The sequence below is a fragment of the Vanacampus margaritifer genome, chromosome 6, assembly GCF_051991255.1.
Source record: "Vanacampus margaritifer isolate UIUO_Vmar chromosome 6, RoL_Vmar_1.0, whole genome shotgun sequence".
Lineage (NCBI taxonomy): Eukaryota > Metazoa > Chordata > Actinopteri > Syngnathiformes > Syngnathidae > Vanacampus > Vanacampus margaritifer.
In genome coordinates, this window is record NC_135437.1 from 2,532,799 (window position 1) to 2,547,663 (window position 14,865).

The 14,865-nt window shown below is 38.2% G+C and overlaps 1 protein-coding gene across 12 annotated transcripts in view; it reads left to right on the top strand.

Annotated features, from left to right (window-relative positions):
• The window catches only part of magi2b (membrane associated guanylate kinase, WW and PDZ domain containing 2b), a 240,644-nt gene that overhangs the window by 96,765 nt on the left and 129,014 nt on the right, over positions 1-14,865 (top strand). For 10 of the 12 annotated variants that reach the window (XM_077568842.1, XM_077568844.1, XM_077568845.1 and 7 more), the window contains exon 3: positions 5,447-5,566. In XM_077568842.1, coding sequence (XP_077424968.1) covers positions 5,447-5,566 — 120 coding nt within the window. Of the gene's footprint in view, positions 1-5,404; positions 5,567-14,865 lie in introns of all 12 variants that reach the window. The other 2 variants (XM_077568846.1, XM_077568849.1) reach the window with 2 other exon arrangements.

The following is a 14,865-nucleotide window of genomic DNA, read 5'->3' on the forward strand; positions in this document are numbered from 1 at the left end:
CATGGGCAGCTTCCACATCTGGAAAGGCATCGTCAATGCAGAAAGGTATGTTCAAATTCAAGAACAACATATGCTTCCATCCAGGCATCATCACTTTCAGAGAAGATCTTGCATTTCTCAACACGATAATGCCAGACCACATGCAGCACCAATTACAACATCATGGCTGCGTAGGAAAAGGATCTGGGTATTTAAATGGCCAGCCTGCACTCCGCTTCTTTCACTTATAGAGCACATTTAGCGCATCATAAAGGGGAAGGTGCAACAAAGAAAGCCCAAGACAGTTGAACAGTTAGAAAGACGCGTGTTAGACCTAATGGGACAGCTTTCCTATTTCTATACTTGAGAAACTTCTCTCCTTGATCGCCAGACGTTTGCAGACTGTTGTAAGAAGAAGAGGGGATGCTTCACAGTGGTGAAAATGGCCTTGTCCCAACTTTTTTTTAGATTTGTTGACACCGTGGAATTTAAAATCAACATAGTTTTCCCTTAACCCCTGGGCGTTATTTGTTATTTTATATTCAAATTAGTCTTTTATTTTATATAAATATACAGCATAGTTAGTCTTGCTATTAGCATAATACTGCTATTATTGTCCATAGGGGGCATTAAAAAAATAAAATAAAATAAAAACTATATATGTATAGATAGGTCTGATGCCACTGAACATTTTGAGCGGTTGAAAGTGAAAAAAATATTCATAAATGACTAAGTTATCTCACTTCAAAGGAAATGCCTGATTTTGGCAAAATTACAAGAGTTTTGTGCTATTCAGAAAAATGCCATTGTGTAAAAACTGGGCATGCATAAAAAAATTCTATTGGTATGACTTATGGACTTGTTTGAGCCTCTAACTACATCATATGAAATATTCAAATTATTCTTTTATTTTATATAAATATACAGCATAGTTAGTCTTGCTATTAGCATAATACTGCTATTATTGTCCATAGGGGGCATTAAAAAAAATTATAAAATAAAAACGATATATGTATAGATAGGTCTGATGCCACTGAACACTTTGAGCGGTTGAAAGTGAAAAAAATATTCATAAATGACTAAGTTATCTCACTTCAAAGGAAATGCCTGATTTTGGCAAAATTACAAGAGTTTTGTGCTATTCAGAAAAATGCCATTGTGTAAAAACTGGGCATGCATAAAAAAATTCTATTGGTATGACTTATGGACTTGTTTGAGCCTCTAACTACGTCATATGAAATATTCAAATTAGTCTTTTATTTTATATAAATATACAGCATAGTTAGTCTTGCTATTAGCATAATACTGCTATTATTGTCCATAGGGGGCATTAAAAAAATTATAAAATAAAAACTATATATGTATAGATAGGTCTGATGCCACTGAACACTTTGAGCGGTTGAAAGTGAAAAAAATATTCCTAAATGACTAAGTTATCTCACTTTAAAGGAAATGCCTGATTTTGGCAAAATTACAAGAGTTTTGTGCTATTCAGAAAACTGCCATTGTGTGAAAACTGGGCATGCAGAAAAAAATCTATTGTTATGACTTATGGACTTATTCAAACGTCTAAATATGTCATATGAAATATTCAAATTAGACCTTTATTTTACATATATATATATATATACAGCATAGTTAATTTTGCTGTTAGCATAATATTGCTATTATTGTCCATAGAGGGCATTAAAAAAAACATTTTTTTTAAACTATATATGTATAGATAGGTCTGATGCCAGTGAACATTTTGAGCGGTTGAAAGTGAAAAAAATATTCATAAATGAGTAAGTTATCACACTTCAAAGGAAATGCCTGATTTTGGCAAAAATTACAAGAATTTAATCAAAATAAAATGAACGCCCAGGGGCTTAAAATGATACACTTTCTCAGTTTAAACTTTTGACCTGTTCTCTATAATCTATTCTGAATAAAATATTACAATTTGGCACCTCCACATAATTGCATTCAGTTTTTATTCACAATTTGTAGTGTCCCAACTTTTTTGAAATTAGGTTTGTACAAAGGGCACAATGTCTGCTCCATTACACCTGTACACAAACACACCTGTAGGATGCCACACACGCCAAACCTTCTACCATCAGATCCACTTGGCTTTCGTGGTGTGGGATTCGTTTCTGACTGCACACGCATAGGCCGGCCCAGTGGACTTTCCGTGCTTTCATGTGGACTTGAGCGAAGCACAAACGCAAGCGCCTCATTAAGCCCAAAGATGCCATTAAGGTCCATTACAGAGCCCCGCTGATGGAGCTCTCCAGAGTGTTGGCAGCCTGTAATTGCTCCAAGCCTAAATGCCTCCACTTTTTTGTTGTCTGCACAATATGTGCTGTGTCAGGAGGAGCTTTGAGTTATGCTTGACTTAAAGAAAAAGGAGGGATGGGGTGCCCAGTTGATGGAGTCATTTCTGTTTCCTCACCATATCGCATATTAAAATGGTTTTTTACTATATTTAGAGTTTTGCGACTTCATAACATGCCGAGCAGCACTGAGGTCTGATGTAAGACATGCAGCATATGAGATATGGGAGGCAGACAAGGTCCCCCACAAAGCTTCAGTAATCGTCATCGTTCCCACTGAGCAGGATGCCTGAGAGTGTTATTGTATGCTCTTTTTGTAGTATATGTGCTGCTGCTCTATGTGTGTGTGTAAAGTAGTGGTTGTTTGAAGGCTTATAGTTAGAGTGGTGCCCTGACGTGTGTTAAATTTTTGTCCATGACCAAGCTCGTGAGTCAGGACACTTGTGTCGCAAATCCTCTTTTCTCATTGAAATGATTGGAAATGCCATTACTGTATTCTGTTCCAGCCTTCCACAGAAAAAAACAAAGATTGTGCAATAGAAAAAAAAATTGCATTCCATTATTTCATTAATAACATTATTAAATACAATTCAACTTTTTTTTTTCACATTACATCAATTGAATGCTTCTCAGTCTGGTGTGCATGCCTTGGCCATTTCGGGGCAGTATACACAATGTTAATTTAGGTGCTATTATGAATCCCATTTGAGTTCTAGGCAGAAAGGCGGAGCTGCAAAATATTGCAGCAGGGCATGTTCTAACAAGAACTCAAGTTGAATTAATAAATCAAATTGTCCTTCAGCTCATTAGTACGGCACTAATATTAGTCGTTCTATGCAAGTGACAATGTATATAATGTACAGCATGAATGTCAGTACTGTTATCTTGTCAGTGTACGTGTTGTTGCTGAACTGTTTGTTTTCAATTCATTGTTTAAAGGATTTAAGCATGGCAACAGCAATGCTAAATAGCATTGGATTAAACTAGCAGACTGTAAGACTAAGCTATGCTCTTTGTGAATGCAAAACGTGTACTCTTTGTTGTATGTTTAGATTAACAGTAAACTTAAACTGGGAGATGCAATAAACAACTTGAAGCATGTTTTTTGAAGAATTGTTCATTAACTATTTCCCAAAAGGTTGCTATTGTGAAGGAAGGTGAAGTTCACTGCCTCCATAAAAAAAAAATCCACCATAAAAAAAAAATCTACCCAATAATGGCTTGTGTCTTGAAAAACTTGTGAGCCGGGTAACCGGAATTTCAAGGTTGCAAATATTAATTAGGTTAATTGAAGACTGAAGTGTCTAAGTGTGAATGTGAATGTTTTTTTCTGTCTAAATATGCCCAGTGATTGCCTGGCGTCAGGCACGGGTGCATGACCGCTTCTCAATCAAAAATCAATGATCTCAAACTCAAATCATGAGTTATTGTGTGGAGGTTTGGGGACATACATATAAATCAATAACACGTTTTTTACGTTACAGAAGAGAGCAATCAGAATAATCAATCTAGCTGATTATCGTGAACCTACTAATAAACTATTTATAAAATCAAATATACTTAAATTTAACGATTTGGTGGACTTTAAAACAGCCCATTTTATATTTAAACTAAATAATAATATGCTCCCTTGCTGTGTTCAGAAGCTTTTCCAACACAGAGTTAGCAATTATAAGCTGAGGAACATAAAAAAACGGAACGAATGTGAAACAGAGATGGATGTCAGTGAAAGGAGTCAACTTGTGGAATAATTTTTATTGTGAATTGAAACGGTGTAACTCAATTAAGAATTTCAAATACATGTATAAATGCTTGATTATTAATAGTTATAAAATGGCAATGTAGTTTATAGTTATTGCAAAAATATGGACAAAATATATTTTTCTATAGGCCTATATTATGTATGTCAGTAATAATAACAACATTTTTGTAGATATATGCATGCATATATGCAGTATACTGTTGGACTTATGTGGAGATGCAGTATGTGAATGTATTAACTTGTGATAGTTCTGTTACCTTGATGTAGTATTATGCGAAAAGGGTAGACAGTATCAGCTTCGGCTTCCGTCTTTTGGTCTTATATGTACAGTATATCCATCCATCCATTTTCTTAATCGCCAATCCTCACAAGGGTCGCGGGGGGCGCTGGAGCCTATCCCAGCTGGCTTTGGGCAGTAGGTGGGGTACACCCTGAACTGGTTGCCAGCCAATCGCAGGGCACACAGAGACGAACAACCATCCACACTCACAATCACACCTATAGACAATTTGGAGTGTTCAATTAACCTGCCATGCATGTCTTTGGAATGTGGGTTGAAACCAGAGTACCCAGAGAAAACCCACCCAAGCACGGGGAGAACATGCAAACTCCACCCAGGAAGGTCGAAGCCCGGACTCGATCTCACGTCCTCTGCACTAGGAGGCGGACGTGCTAACCAGTAAACCACCATGCCACCCCTTATATGTATATTTCTTTTTTAATTATTGACTGATATAACCAAATAAACTAAGCTAAACTAAAAATAATCTACAATCAATCAATAAATAGATAGATAGCTGACTTCAGATGAGGAGAGGAGACATCACTAGGGGAGCTAACTGTACCGAGAGAAGCACGTCACCCACAACCACCAGGACACTGCCACGGTGTCCGGAGGAGGTATGGGTGGAATGCCCAACCTTTACCCGGGCCATATAGGACAGCAACCAGGCAGCTGCAGCAAACCTGACCCATGACTAAAACAAGGAAAAAAGATATAGAAAATGGATTGCTATATCTGATCTTTTTTGTTAGCCTTAACGTGTGTGCAAAAGGGGTAAAACTAATCATTAAAAAATGTTTTATATGGTCTCCTTATCATAGATTTCAATTGGTTCTGGAAGTTGTCCCTCCAATAAACAGGGTTTCACTGTACTGAGACAGCTCCAAGTAGGCTTAGAGGAATAATGGCGTTGCTCTCTCTTGCTCTCTCGTTCTCTCTCTCGCTCTGGCACTAGCATCCAAATTGTGTGAATGGATTTGGCATTTGCACATGAAGACTTCTGACTCAACTTCTTGTGTTGCCACTTGTTTTTCCACTGCTTTCCTGCTTTTTCTTCTTCTCAAGAGGCTTCCCTGACCGCTGCGTCTTTTCTCTCTTTCTCTGCAGGTACGACCAGGCAGCCCAAGGAAGGGGAGGTGCCGGCGGTGGACTACAACTTTGTGACTGTGGAACGTTTTATGGAATTGGAGCAAAGCGGAGCCTTACTAGAGAGCGGAACCTATGAAGGTAAGTCTACTCTCCGGAAAGAGCTGTTTTTTCAAGTTCTATTTGAAATCATTTTCATGACTAGGTCTGAGTTTTTTTTTTTGTTCTAGTTCCCCCCAACTGAGTCACACAGTGCAGTGGTGTCAAACTCATTTTTTCTCCAGGAAAAAAACAAAACAAAACTAATTTTTGTTGTGTGGCCACATTGGTTTTCCTCAGAGGGTTGTTATGACTGGGAAACCAAATACATGCATAATCGCATCATCATTACATATCATCACTGTTGGAAACTGCGAGGAATTCTCGCATTTCCAAAATTCCTACTTTTTAGGAATGAAAAAAAAAATAATAATCTGGCTTGAATTACCAAACACTGCCTTGTACAAATTGGTATGTAAGGACCTTTTCACACTATCATACCGTTGCGCACCGACATTAATACAACAGCACCCCAAAATCATATTCAATTAGTAATTTATACGCCTAAAAATCAGTAATTGCCATCTTTGAAAAAATTTTTAGGACACGTTACCAGCGCCAACTGTCCACATCAAAAACTGCCAATACGCTAACCGGACAAGAAGCCTGTAATACTTCTCAAAGGCAAAAGACTGTGGTGACATATCATCTTCCCAAACAATTTTTCTTTTTTTTTCTTCTTCTTTTGAGAGAGCCCAGTATTGTTCATTCGGTAATTTTACCGATTCGACATGTCATCATCATTGCTCTCTCTTTTTTATTTATTAATGTATTTTTTATTTTTTTTATTTTGAATGTGCATGTGCGTGTGAGTGTGTACTAATTAATTCACCTAAAACCTATTAAAAATCCCATACCGTTCACCTAAACCGAATACTTCAGATTCCAGCTAGAGTCATGAGGTTGTCAGGAGACCCGAGGAAGGATGAAAGAAAAGAAAGGAAAGTGAAATCCGACCAGACATCACCTATTACCCACCGGGTTACCAACCACTCTTTCACCAACCCAAGAAACATCTAAATTCCAACAAATTAGGGGGACCTCAAGAGACCAAAGGAGAGACTGAGGGAAGGAAGGAAGGATAGATGAAGCAGAGTGAGATCCACAGACATCCGCCTCCACCGATTCAACGACCAGAGGAAGAAGCAGATTGTATTTGAATTTCGATAGATGCTGGTGTGGTGGATCTGGCATACATGAAAACCTCCACCAAAGAGGGGAGCCGTCGACCCTGGCCAGGACAGAGCAAGCACAACCCCCCAGTGCCCCCCAGGCCACGTCAGCGCCAAGGCACAACCTCCGGGCCCCGCAGGGGCCACTGGCCGGAGAGCAAACCCAGGAGCGCCATACTCTTTTTCAAAACTCTTAGAGCCAAGAGTGACTGAGCAGTATAATGGGCAGGAATTAATCACTACGGAGTTACCTTTCTGGCTTCTGCACCGAAACATTACAACTACACATTTTTAATGGAAATACACTTTAACTTGGTCAATAATATGAAAAAATAAAATGGAGACAGATCCATTAATGGATGAATAGTTTTTTAATCAGAAGTCAAGAAATTTATTTTGTTCAACTTGTGGGGGGTGCCGGGGCTGTGGAATGGTGGGGTGCCTGGCGGGCCTGCAGTGCCCCGTCCTGCTGCGTTGGGTTTGGGCCGCGGGCCGCGTTGGGGTGGGGGGCGCTCCTGCTCCTGGGTTTGCTCTCCGGCCGGTAGCCCCTGCGGGGCCCGGGGGTCGTCCTTTGGCGCTGCCGCGGCCTGGGGGGCCCTGAGGTGTTGCACTTGCTCTGTCCTGACAGGGGTCGACGGCTCCCCTCTTTGGTGGAGATTTTCATGCATGCCAGATCCACCACACCAGCATCTATCGAAACTCAGACACAATCTGCTTCTTCCTCAGGTCATTGAATCGGTGGAGGCTGGTGTCTGTGGATCTCACACTGCTTCGTCTGTCCTTCCTTCCTTTCCTCAGTCTCTCCTTTGGTCTCTTGAGGTCTCCCTGATTTGTTGGAATTTAGATGTCTCTGGGGCTGGTGAAGGACTCTGGTTGGTGGCCTGGTGGGTGGTGTCTGATCGGTGCTGGATTTCACTTTCCTTTCTTTTCTTTGGTCCTTCCTCGGGTCTCCTGACGGCCTCACGACTCTGGCTGGAAGTGTTTGGTTTAGGTGAACGTTATGGGATTTTTTAATAGGTTTTAGGTGAACTAATGAATACACACACACACACTCGCACGCACGCACGCACACGCGCACATACACATACTCACCCACATACAAAAAAAAAGAAGAAAAAAGAGAGCAATGATGATGACATGTCAAATCGGTAAAATTACCGAATGAACAATTCTGAGCTCTCAAGAAAAAAAAGAAAAGAAAATACATTATGTTAGAAATGGGTCTTATACAAAAAAGATGCTTGTAAATGGTTCCCATTTTAAAAAGCAGTCAGTTTGCAATTTTAGTACAGATTTTAGCAAATAACAAAGTTGGCGCGGTTGTTCTGCTTTCGAGAGCCCCTGGGTCTGTGGTGTGTGGTGTGGTGTGTAAGAAATGCTCTTACTCTGCGCATTAGTACTACACGAATACTAAAACTGATACCAGCATCTACATCAGTGTCGATACTGCATCAGTGCCGATACTGTTTGTCTGTACTTGACTCTGACTCAAAAAAATGCTTCGATACTATAAATCAATACCAATTTACCAGACCTAAAACCCTGACATAAAACTCTCGGGCAGTATCAATACTCTTAATCGGCAAATACTCAATTACAGTAATTCATTAAAAAAATATATGTCTGGAGACCAGTCTATGGTGTGCCTTTTGTCCATAATCAGCTGGTCAAGGCTCAAGCTCCCCGCCACCCCGTGCTAAAGAAAATGGTTGATTGTGTGTTTTTGTGTGGCAATATGATGGTTTTTACATTTGTGTAAAGATGTTCATGTTAAAAAGAATCTCACATTACAGAGGCACTGGTGGTATAGTGATACATGCTGATACCCATCCGTTGCTAATAAAAAATGGGTGTATTGTAGTACTGAGTGATGTATTGTTTTGGGATTAAAATTAAAACTCTTAGCCCCCTAAGATCACCAATGCTACTGTGGACAGGTCACACTAAGCATTCTTAGCTGGTTAAAAAAGCATCACGTCTATGTCATCCAACCTCCCGGCTGCTCGCTAAAGCTATGTGCTGCACTAACTTTCTCTGCATGGTGCATGTCCTTGCCTCTAAGTAAATAGTGCTTGCCTCTCCTATCAAATAGCGCTATCTCTAACGGTGGGCGAGCTTTCACAAAACATCCAACACATCAGGCAAGAAGAGAGAGCATTAAAAGATGGAGAAGCTGATGCTAATCACATTCACTAATATAAATGCAGTCGGAAAAGCACAGAAGTCTAGTTAGAAGTGCAAGACAGAAAATAAAGAGCAATTTTAGTCAACTAAATGAACAATTTAGTCGATATTTCTCTTTAACATACATTTCAACTTTGTGTGTGTGTGTGTGTGTGTGTGTGTGTGTGTGTGTGTGTGTGTGTGCGTGTGTGCGTGTGTGCGTGCGTGCGTGCGTGCGTGCGTGCGTGCGTGCGTGCGTGCTTGTGCGCGTGTATCCATGTCATATGTTTTGTCTTGCTGCAAGGGATACATGCACAGATGGAGGGGGCTTGCTGGTTCATTTGCCCAAAAGCTTTGTGGACGTGTGGTTTAAAAAGCCTTAACACACATACACACACGCACACACTTCTCAGGAGGCCTGTTCTGATTGCTGTGCAGCAAGTTGTCTCTTTTTGGACAGATGTATTTGTATGTTGTCATTTTCAGGGTAAAATTTGTCAAATTCGATATTGAAAGACTTGTCAAAGAAACAAATGGTAAAAGGTCTTCAAGAGTCCCTGAAGCGAAACATTCAACAATGCTTTTTTCCGTCACTTTTGTATTGCTGATTGAAAAGAGAGCTACATCCATGTGATCAAATAGTGTGTCACAGCAGATATAAATTTCACAGGCACACAGTTTAACGACTGTATAAAGGAGCGGCTTCAACTATTAAAGGGGAAGTCAACCTTAAACATGTCTTGACAATAATAAGTTATAAGTGACCTCACTAGTCTAAACATGACATCCTGATTAACATTACATTTGTGGAATATGAGTTATGCAACAAAATCCAGCCGTTTTTATCCATCTCAGGAGGTGGCTATTTTACCAATTTTACCACCACATTTTACTACACCAATGTTGCTGAGCAACGAGCAATCACAGCTCACCTGTTTTCTGAAGCTGTGCTCTAATTAGCTGTTACCTGAGACCTGAGCAACTGTGATGTCATTTTCACTCAACAGCAAGTGGCAAAATGGCCGCCCCTGAGATGGATTTAAAAAAAAAAAAATGACTGGATTATGCTGCTTAACTCATATTCCATTAACACAATATTAACCAAAATACCATATTTAGACTAGTCGGGCTGCATAGAACATATTATTGTAAAAAAACAACAACACATTTTTGGGGTTGACTTTTCCCTTTATCTAATTCACTCCCAAAAATATTGACTAAAACAATCCCCTTCACTCTCGACTGTTTTACTAGATTTTGACTGATTTTGCAAGGCCCACAGAATATTGTTCTATTGCTACAAAAACATAAAGACTACCAAAAGAAAGATTAAAGTCTGTTCTTTCATCAAGAATAAGAAAGTATATTTCATCTGTTTCTGTTTTGCAGCAATTAGCATTAGAATATAGCTAAGTTTCATCATTATTCACAAATCTATTTAGAATTCTGAGTAATTGAGGGTTTTTTCAACATCGTCCTCGTTCATTTCCTATGTTCTGCTGCCACCTGGTGGTCGTTTGTGTAATAACTACAATTTCTTCAACCGTTCTTTGCAGTTGAGAGGCTGCATCAAAGCCTTCTGCATGCTCTAGCATAAAAAAACTAAAAAGTCTTTGGAACACTTTTATAATTATATATATATATAGATTTAAAATAAAACATATCTATACGTTTTTAGGAGCAAATTAGTTAACTGTGTAAAAAAAGTGAACACCCATAGAATAAAAAACATTTTCACTCATGGTACGCTACACTGTGTGTATGTAGTGCATGGCAACATAAACAAATGAGTAAATTGTGTTTTTTGCAAACTTGGTCACAGAACAAATTATACTTGTAAGTCAAAGTATCACTATAATATAATCAGACACAACTTGGAAGGGGCAACTTGTGGCTCTACAACACTATAATGGAATATTTGGCTGTACAGTGGAGCAAAGATACTAAAATAGACACTTCATGTAGCATTATGATAAGATTTTAAAGATTTTGAGAATAGTTATAATTTTTCAAGAATAAAATCTTAATTTTATGGGGAAATAATGGTCTACTTTTACAAGGATAAAGTTGTAATTTTTTTGCAAAAAAATCTGGGTTTTATGTGGGGGAAAAAAATCCATACTTTAGAGGGAGCTTGAATGGATTACTGACATTTAAATTCATTTCAATGGGGAAAACTGAATTGATATGAGTAAATTGAATTATGAGCTTGGTTATGAAACGATTGCAATTTTCTATAACATGCCTCTTTCATTGTAATGTGTTTTCAGGACACCTTATGCAATATAAGTAGGTACCCCTGAACAATCTCACCACAACCAATACAAGAGTTGTACTGTATCAAAATTTCCTCTTTTACAAAGATAATAATGCTCCATATTGATTGACACAGTTAGAGAACTATTCGTTCGCTGATCAAAAAACATTTTTCCCCTCACACGAAAATGTGGAGTTTTTGTGAAACAGGAAAAATGCAATAAAAGAAGAAAATGTCGTTTGAGGGAGTGGTTGCACGCCAATGAAGAATTAAACCATAACATACATGGCCTTTCCCTCTCACCATCTCTGCCTCAATCTGATAAGCATGCTGAATATCCAATTTGGCTACTAGTGGAACACAATTGGAGTGCTTTCTTGCTTCCTCCCATGCTGCCATTCAGCCGAGAGCTGAGAGTGCTTTCACAATAAATTGGTAAGAAATCTCAAAGGAAGGTCAAATGACCATTTAATGTGGTCAACAAAGCTATTTAGTGAACTTCTTTTATCGCGATGAATACGTTTCCGACCCAACAGCAATATGGGAAAATCCACCATAGACAATGAAAGAGACCATTTTAACTAAACATTTTTTACACCCCTCCCACACACTTTAAATTGGGCCTGTGGTGTTCATAAGAATACATGTATATGGTTAATCAAGAAAAACTGTATCAAAACTTATTTTTGTTACACTGGTTGTGTTAAAGCAAGCTTATACTGTAGTAGCTCCCAGAATGTATTTGTTGAGTCGCCATGAAGGCACTAATAGTGTTGGCAGCCATACAAAACCCATTTTATAAAATGATCACTTAAAATTCCGCAATATAGTGGCGGGTTCAAACAGGTAGCTACAAAATAGCGGCGGAACGTTTAATAGCAGATCTATGCTATAGTTAGCAGCAGGCTCTCCGGTGAGAATGCAATGAGTGGTTTATAATCTTCCACCAGATAATTACCCATTTTTTTGCAATGACTTTGAATGCAACAGCAGGTTCCTGCTCCCCAACAAATGCTGCTGCTTTGCCTCAAGGGACAGTCAGGCTACAAAGCAGGTGTGCGAGAACAGGCTGAGTCGTCATTGTGGTGTGTGTGTGTGTGTGTGTGTGCGTGAGTGCGTGCGTGCGTGCGTGCGTGCGTGAATGCTTTTTGGGGTTGGAGCAGATGTGGTACAAAGGCTGGAGGCCTCTGATGTTCATTGCTGTGCGGTAATTTTTCATTTCACATCTCATGCCATGGCGATTTTACAGGATAAATAATAAGGGGAAGTATACACCCAGCAGTTATGATACAGCTTTTATTCATGCTCTTTAAGAAATACACATTTTCTTTGGCTATTGTTGAATTATTTATTTTTAGACATCGTGCATGCGTCAATTTTGCTAAAGCCAAAGTCAATTTTTAATGTTGTAATAATGGATGTCTCAAATTTATGGGCAACTTTTGTTGACACAATATAAGGCAAGGCAAGGCAAGTTTATTTGTATAGCACATTTCATACACACGGCAACTCAGTGTGCTGTGCACAATGAAAGACAACACTTACAAGCATCAACATACACAACAGTAAACAACATTCGGAAGCAAATAAGAGAATACAAAAGTAGGTAACAAAATAGTACGAAAAGAACATACATTGACAATGTTAAAACATTAGACAGCAAACTTTAAAAACATTTGAGCATAAGGACATTTAAAAAAATAATTAAAAGAAAAAATTATATATATATATATATATATATATATATATATATATATATATACATACAGCTGTTGGCAGCTTATGCCATTTGTGTGCAGCATAACAGCTAAATATAGACAGCTTTTCACCATTTATACTTTGAACTCTATAAGGCTGCTTTCTACTCAGAGCCTCCTGTTTGAAACCTTAGTTTTGTGTCAGCATTTTGCAACAGTGATGATGTTCAATATTAAAGTTGGGAAACTATCTATCCATCCATGTAAAAAAAAATAAGAAGGCACAAACAGTGATGATGTTCAATATTAAAGTTGGGAAACTATCTATCCATCCATGTAAAAAAAATAAGAAGGCACATTTTTCACAGCACTGTATGGTATAAACAGAATGTGTCATGGTAGGTAGTAAAAAATCTAAATCACAATATGAGAAAAGATGATGTAGTGAATGGTGAACACTATATTAAAAAAGCCACACTTCAGCCATATGGTGAGTGAGCATTGCTCATGGCATCTTTCTTAGTAGTATATCTATAAATAAATCAATATTTTGCCATCAAAATATTTTTTTTCTGTCTTGTTTTTGTTATTATCATTATTTATTTATATAAGTGTCACAATAGCAAACATTATTAGCGTTGAAGTCTCTGTTTTGTTTGACACCAAAAGCTTGTGTTCGCCGTTTTTTTGGTCAGCAATCTGTTTTTTGGTGAAACCTGCTGATCTTCTACTGCTGATTACTAAATACTGTAGTGGAAAAAAGCTAGAAACAAACTATAGTCTTTCTTTTGGTAGTTTCCGTGCTTATAATAGTCACAAAACACACATTTCTGTGGGTATGTCAAAAGGCTCTAAAACGGCTGGCAGTATGGGGAACGCTGCTTAAAAAATGGCTGGCAGTGAGTTATAGAACAGCAAGTTGTGCAAAACGTACTAAGCTGTTGTTGGTGTGAGCTGTTGGACATGTGCATTGCAAAATTCAACAAAGATCAAATTTAGTTCTCCTTAAAGGTTATACAGTCGGTGTGACGGACTAATTGAGGAAAACTTATTGTCTGTTACATTGAAGTGTTTTTGAGGCTTAAAAACAACTAATGCAGTTCAATTTAATTTGGACTTTTTTCATAGTCTGAAAATGCCCAGCAGTACAAAATTATTGGAAATGGTTATTTAACAAAAACAAAAAAAGCTTCAAACTGTTTATAAAAAAAATGGAAAATTTAAATTGAGTTTTTTTTTTTTTTAGTTTATCTAGCCGCATTCATGAGCCAAGTGCTTCTTACAATGTATTTTCACCTCCATTATGATTAGAAACCATAGATAAAGGCTTTACAAAAAACAGCTGTGTACTGTATCAAAAGTAGCATGTTCGAGAGACGTGTACACGACTAGTGCCCGAGTAAAACACAGCCACAGATATAAATAGAGTAAGAGAAACACATTTCCAGTCTGTCGATGGCAGAATAATACTGTGATAAAATGGGGCCAATTCTGGAATTAACACACTCTAACTGCTACTTTAGAAATTGTGTTTTTGTTTTGAGTAGACAAGACATTTTTTGCCCGTTGAATTTGGGGGGCCCTTGGTTTCAGGTCTGTTAAATCAAGCTTCTACTGTAGTGCATTTTTAGTTCATCATGAAGTGTCAAACTTGTTAAGATACCCAATGGACCTTTCGTTCTTTCCTTTCGCTCTCCACATCACAGTGTTTAACAGCTCACTTTTCTTTAACATTGTTAAAGAGTGTTAAAGCATGTTGACACATGTGCAAAGTGACATAGCCGAGGGCGTTTTATCACCAAACAGGTGCACATTTGTTTCTGTAATTGATTCCTTGTAGATAATGTGTTCCACAAGTAGAGTGATACAGCAGGAAGTCGAAATTGCTTCCTGGTTATTTCACATTTGCTATTCATTTGTATGATGCTCTTTTCACAACTTTAAAGAGTAACTTAACACCAAATCAACCTTTTATTATTATTATTATTTGGAATTGTCGAATTAATCGATTGCTCTTTTCACAACTTTTAAGAGTAACTCAACACCAAATCA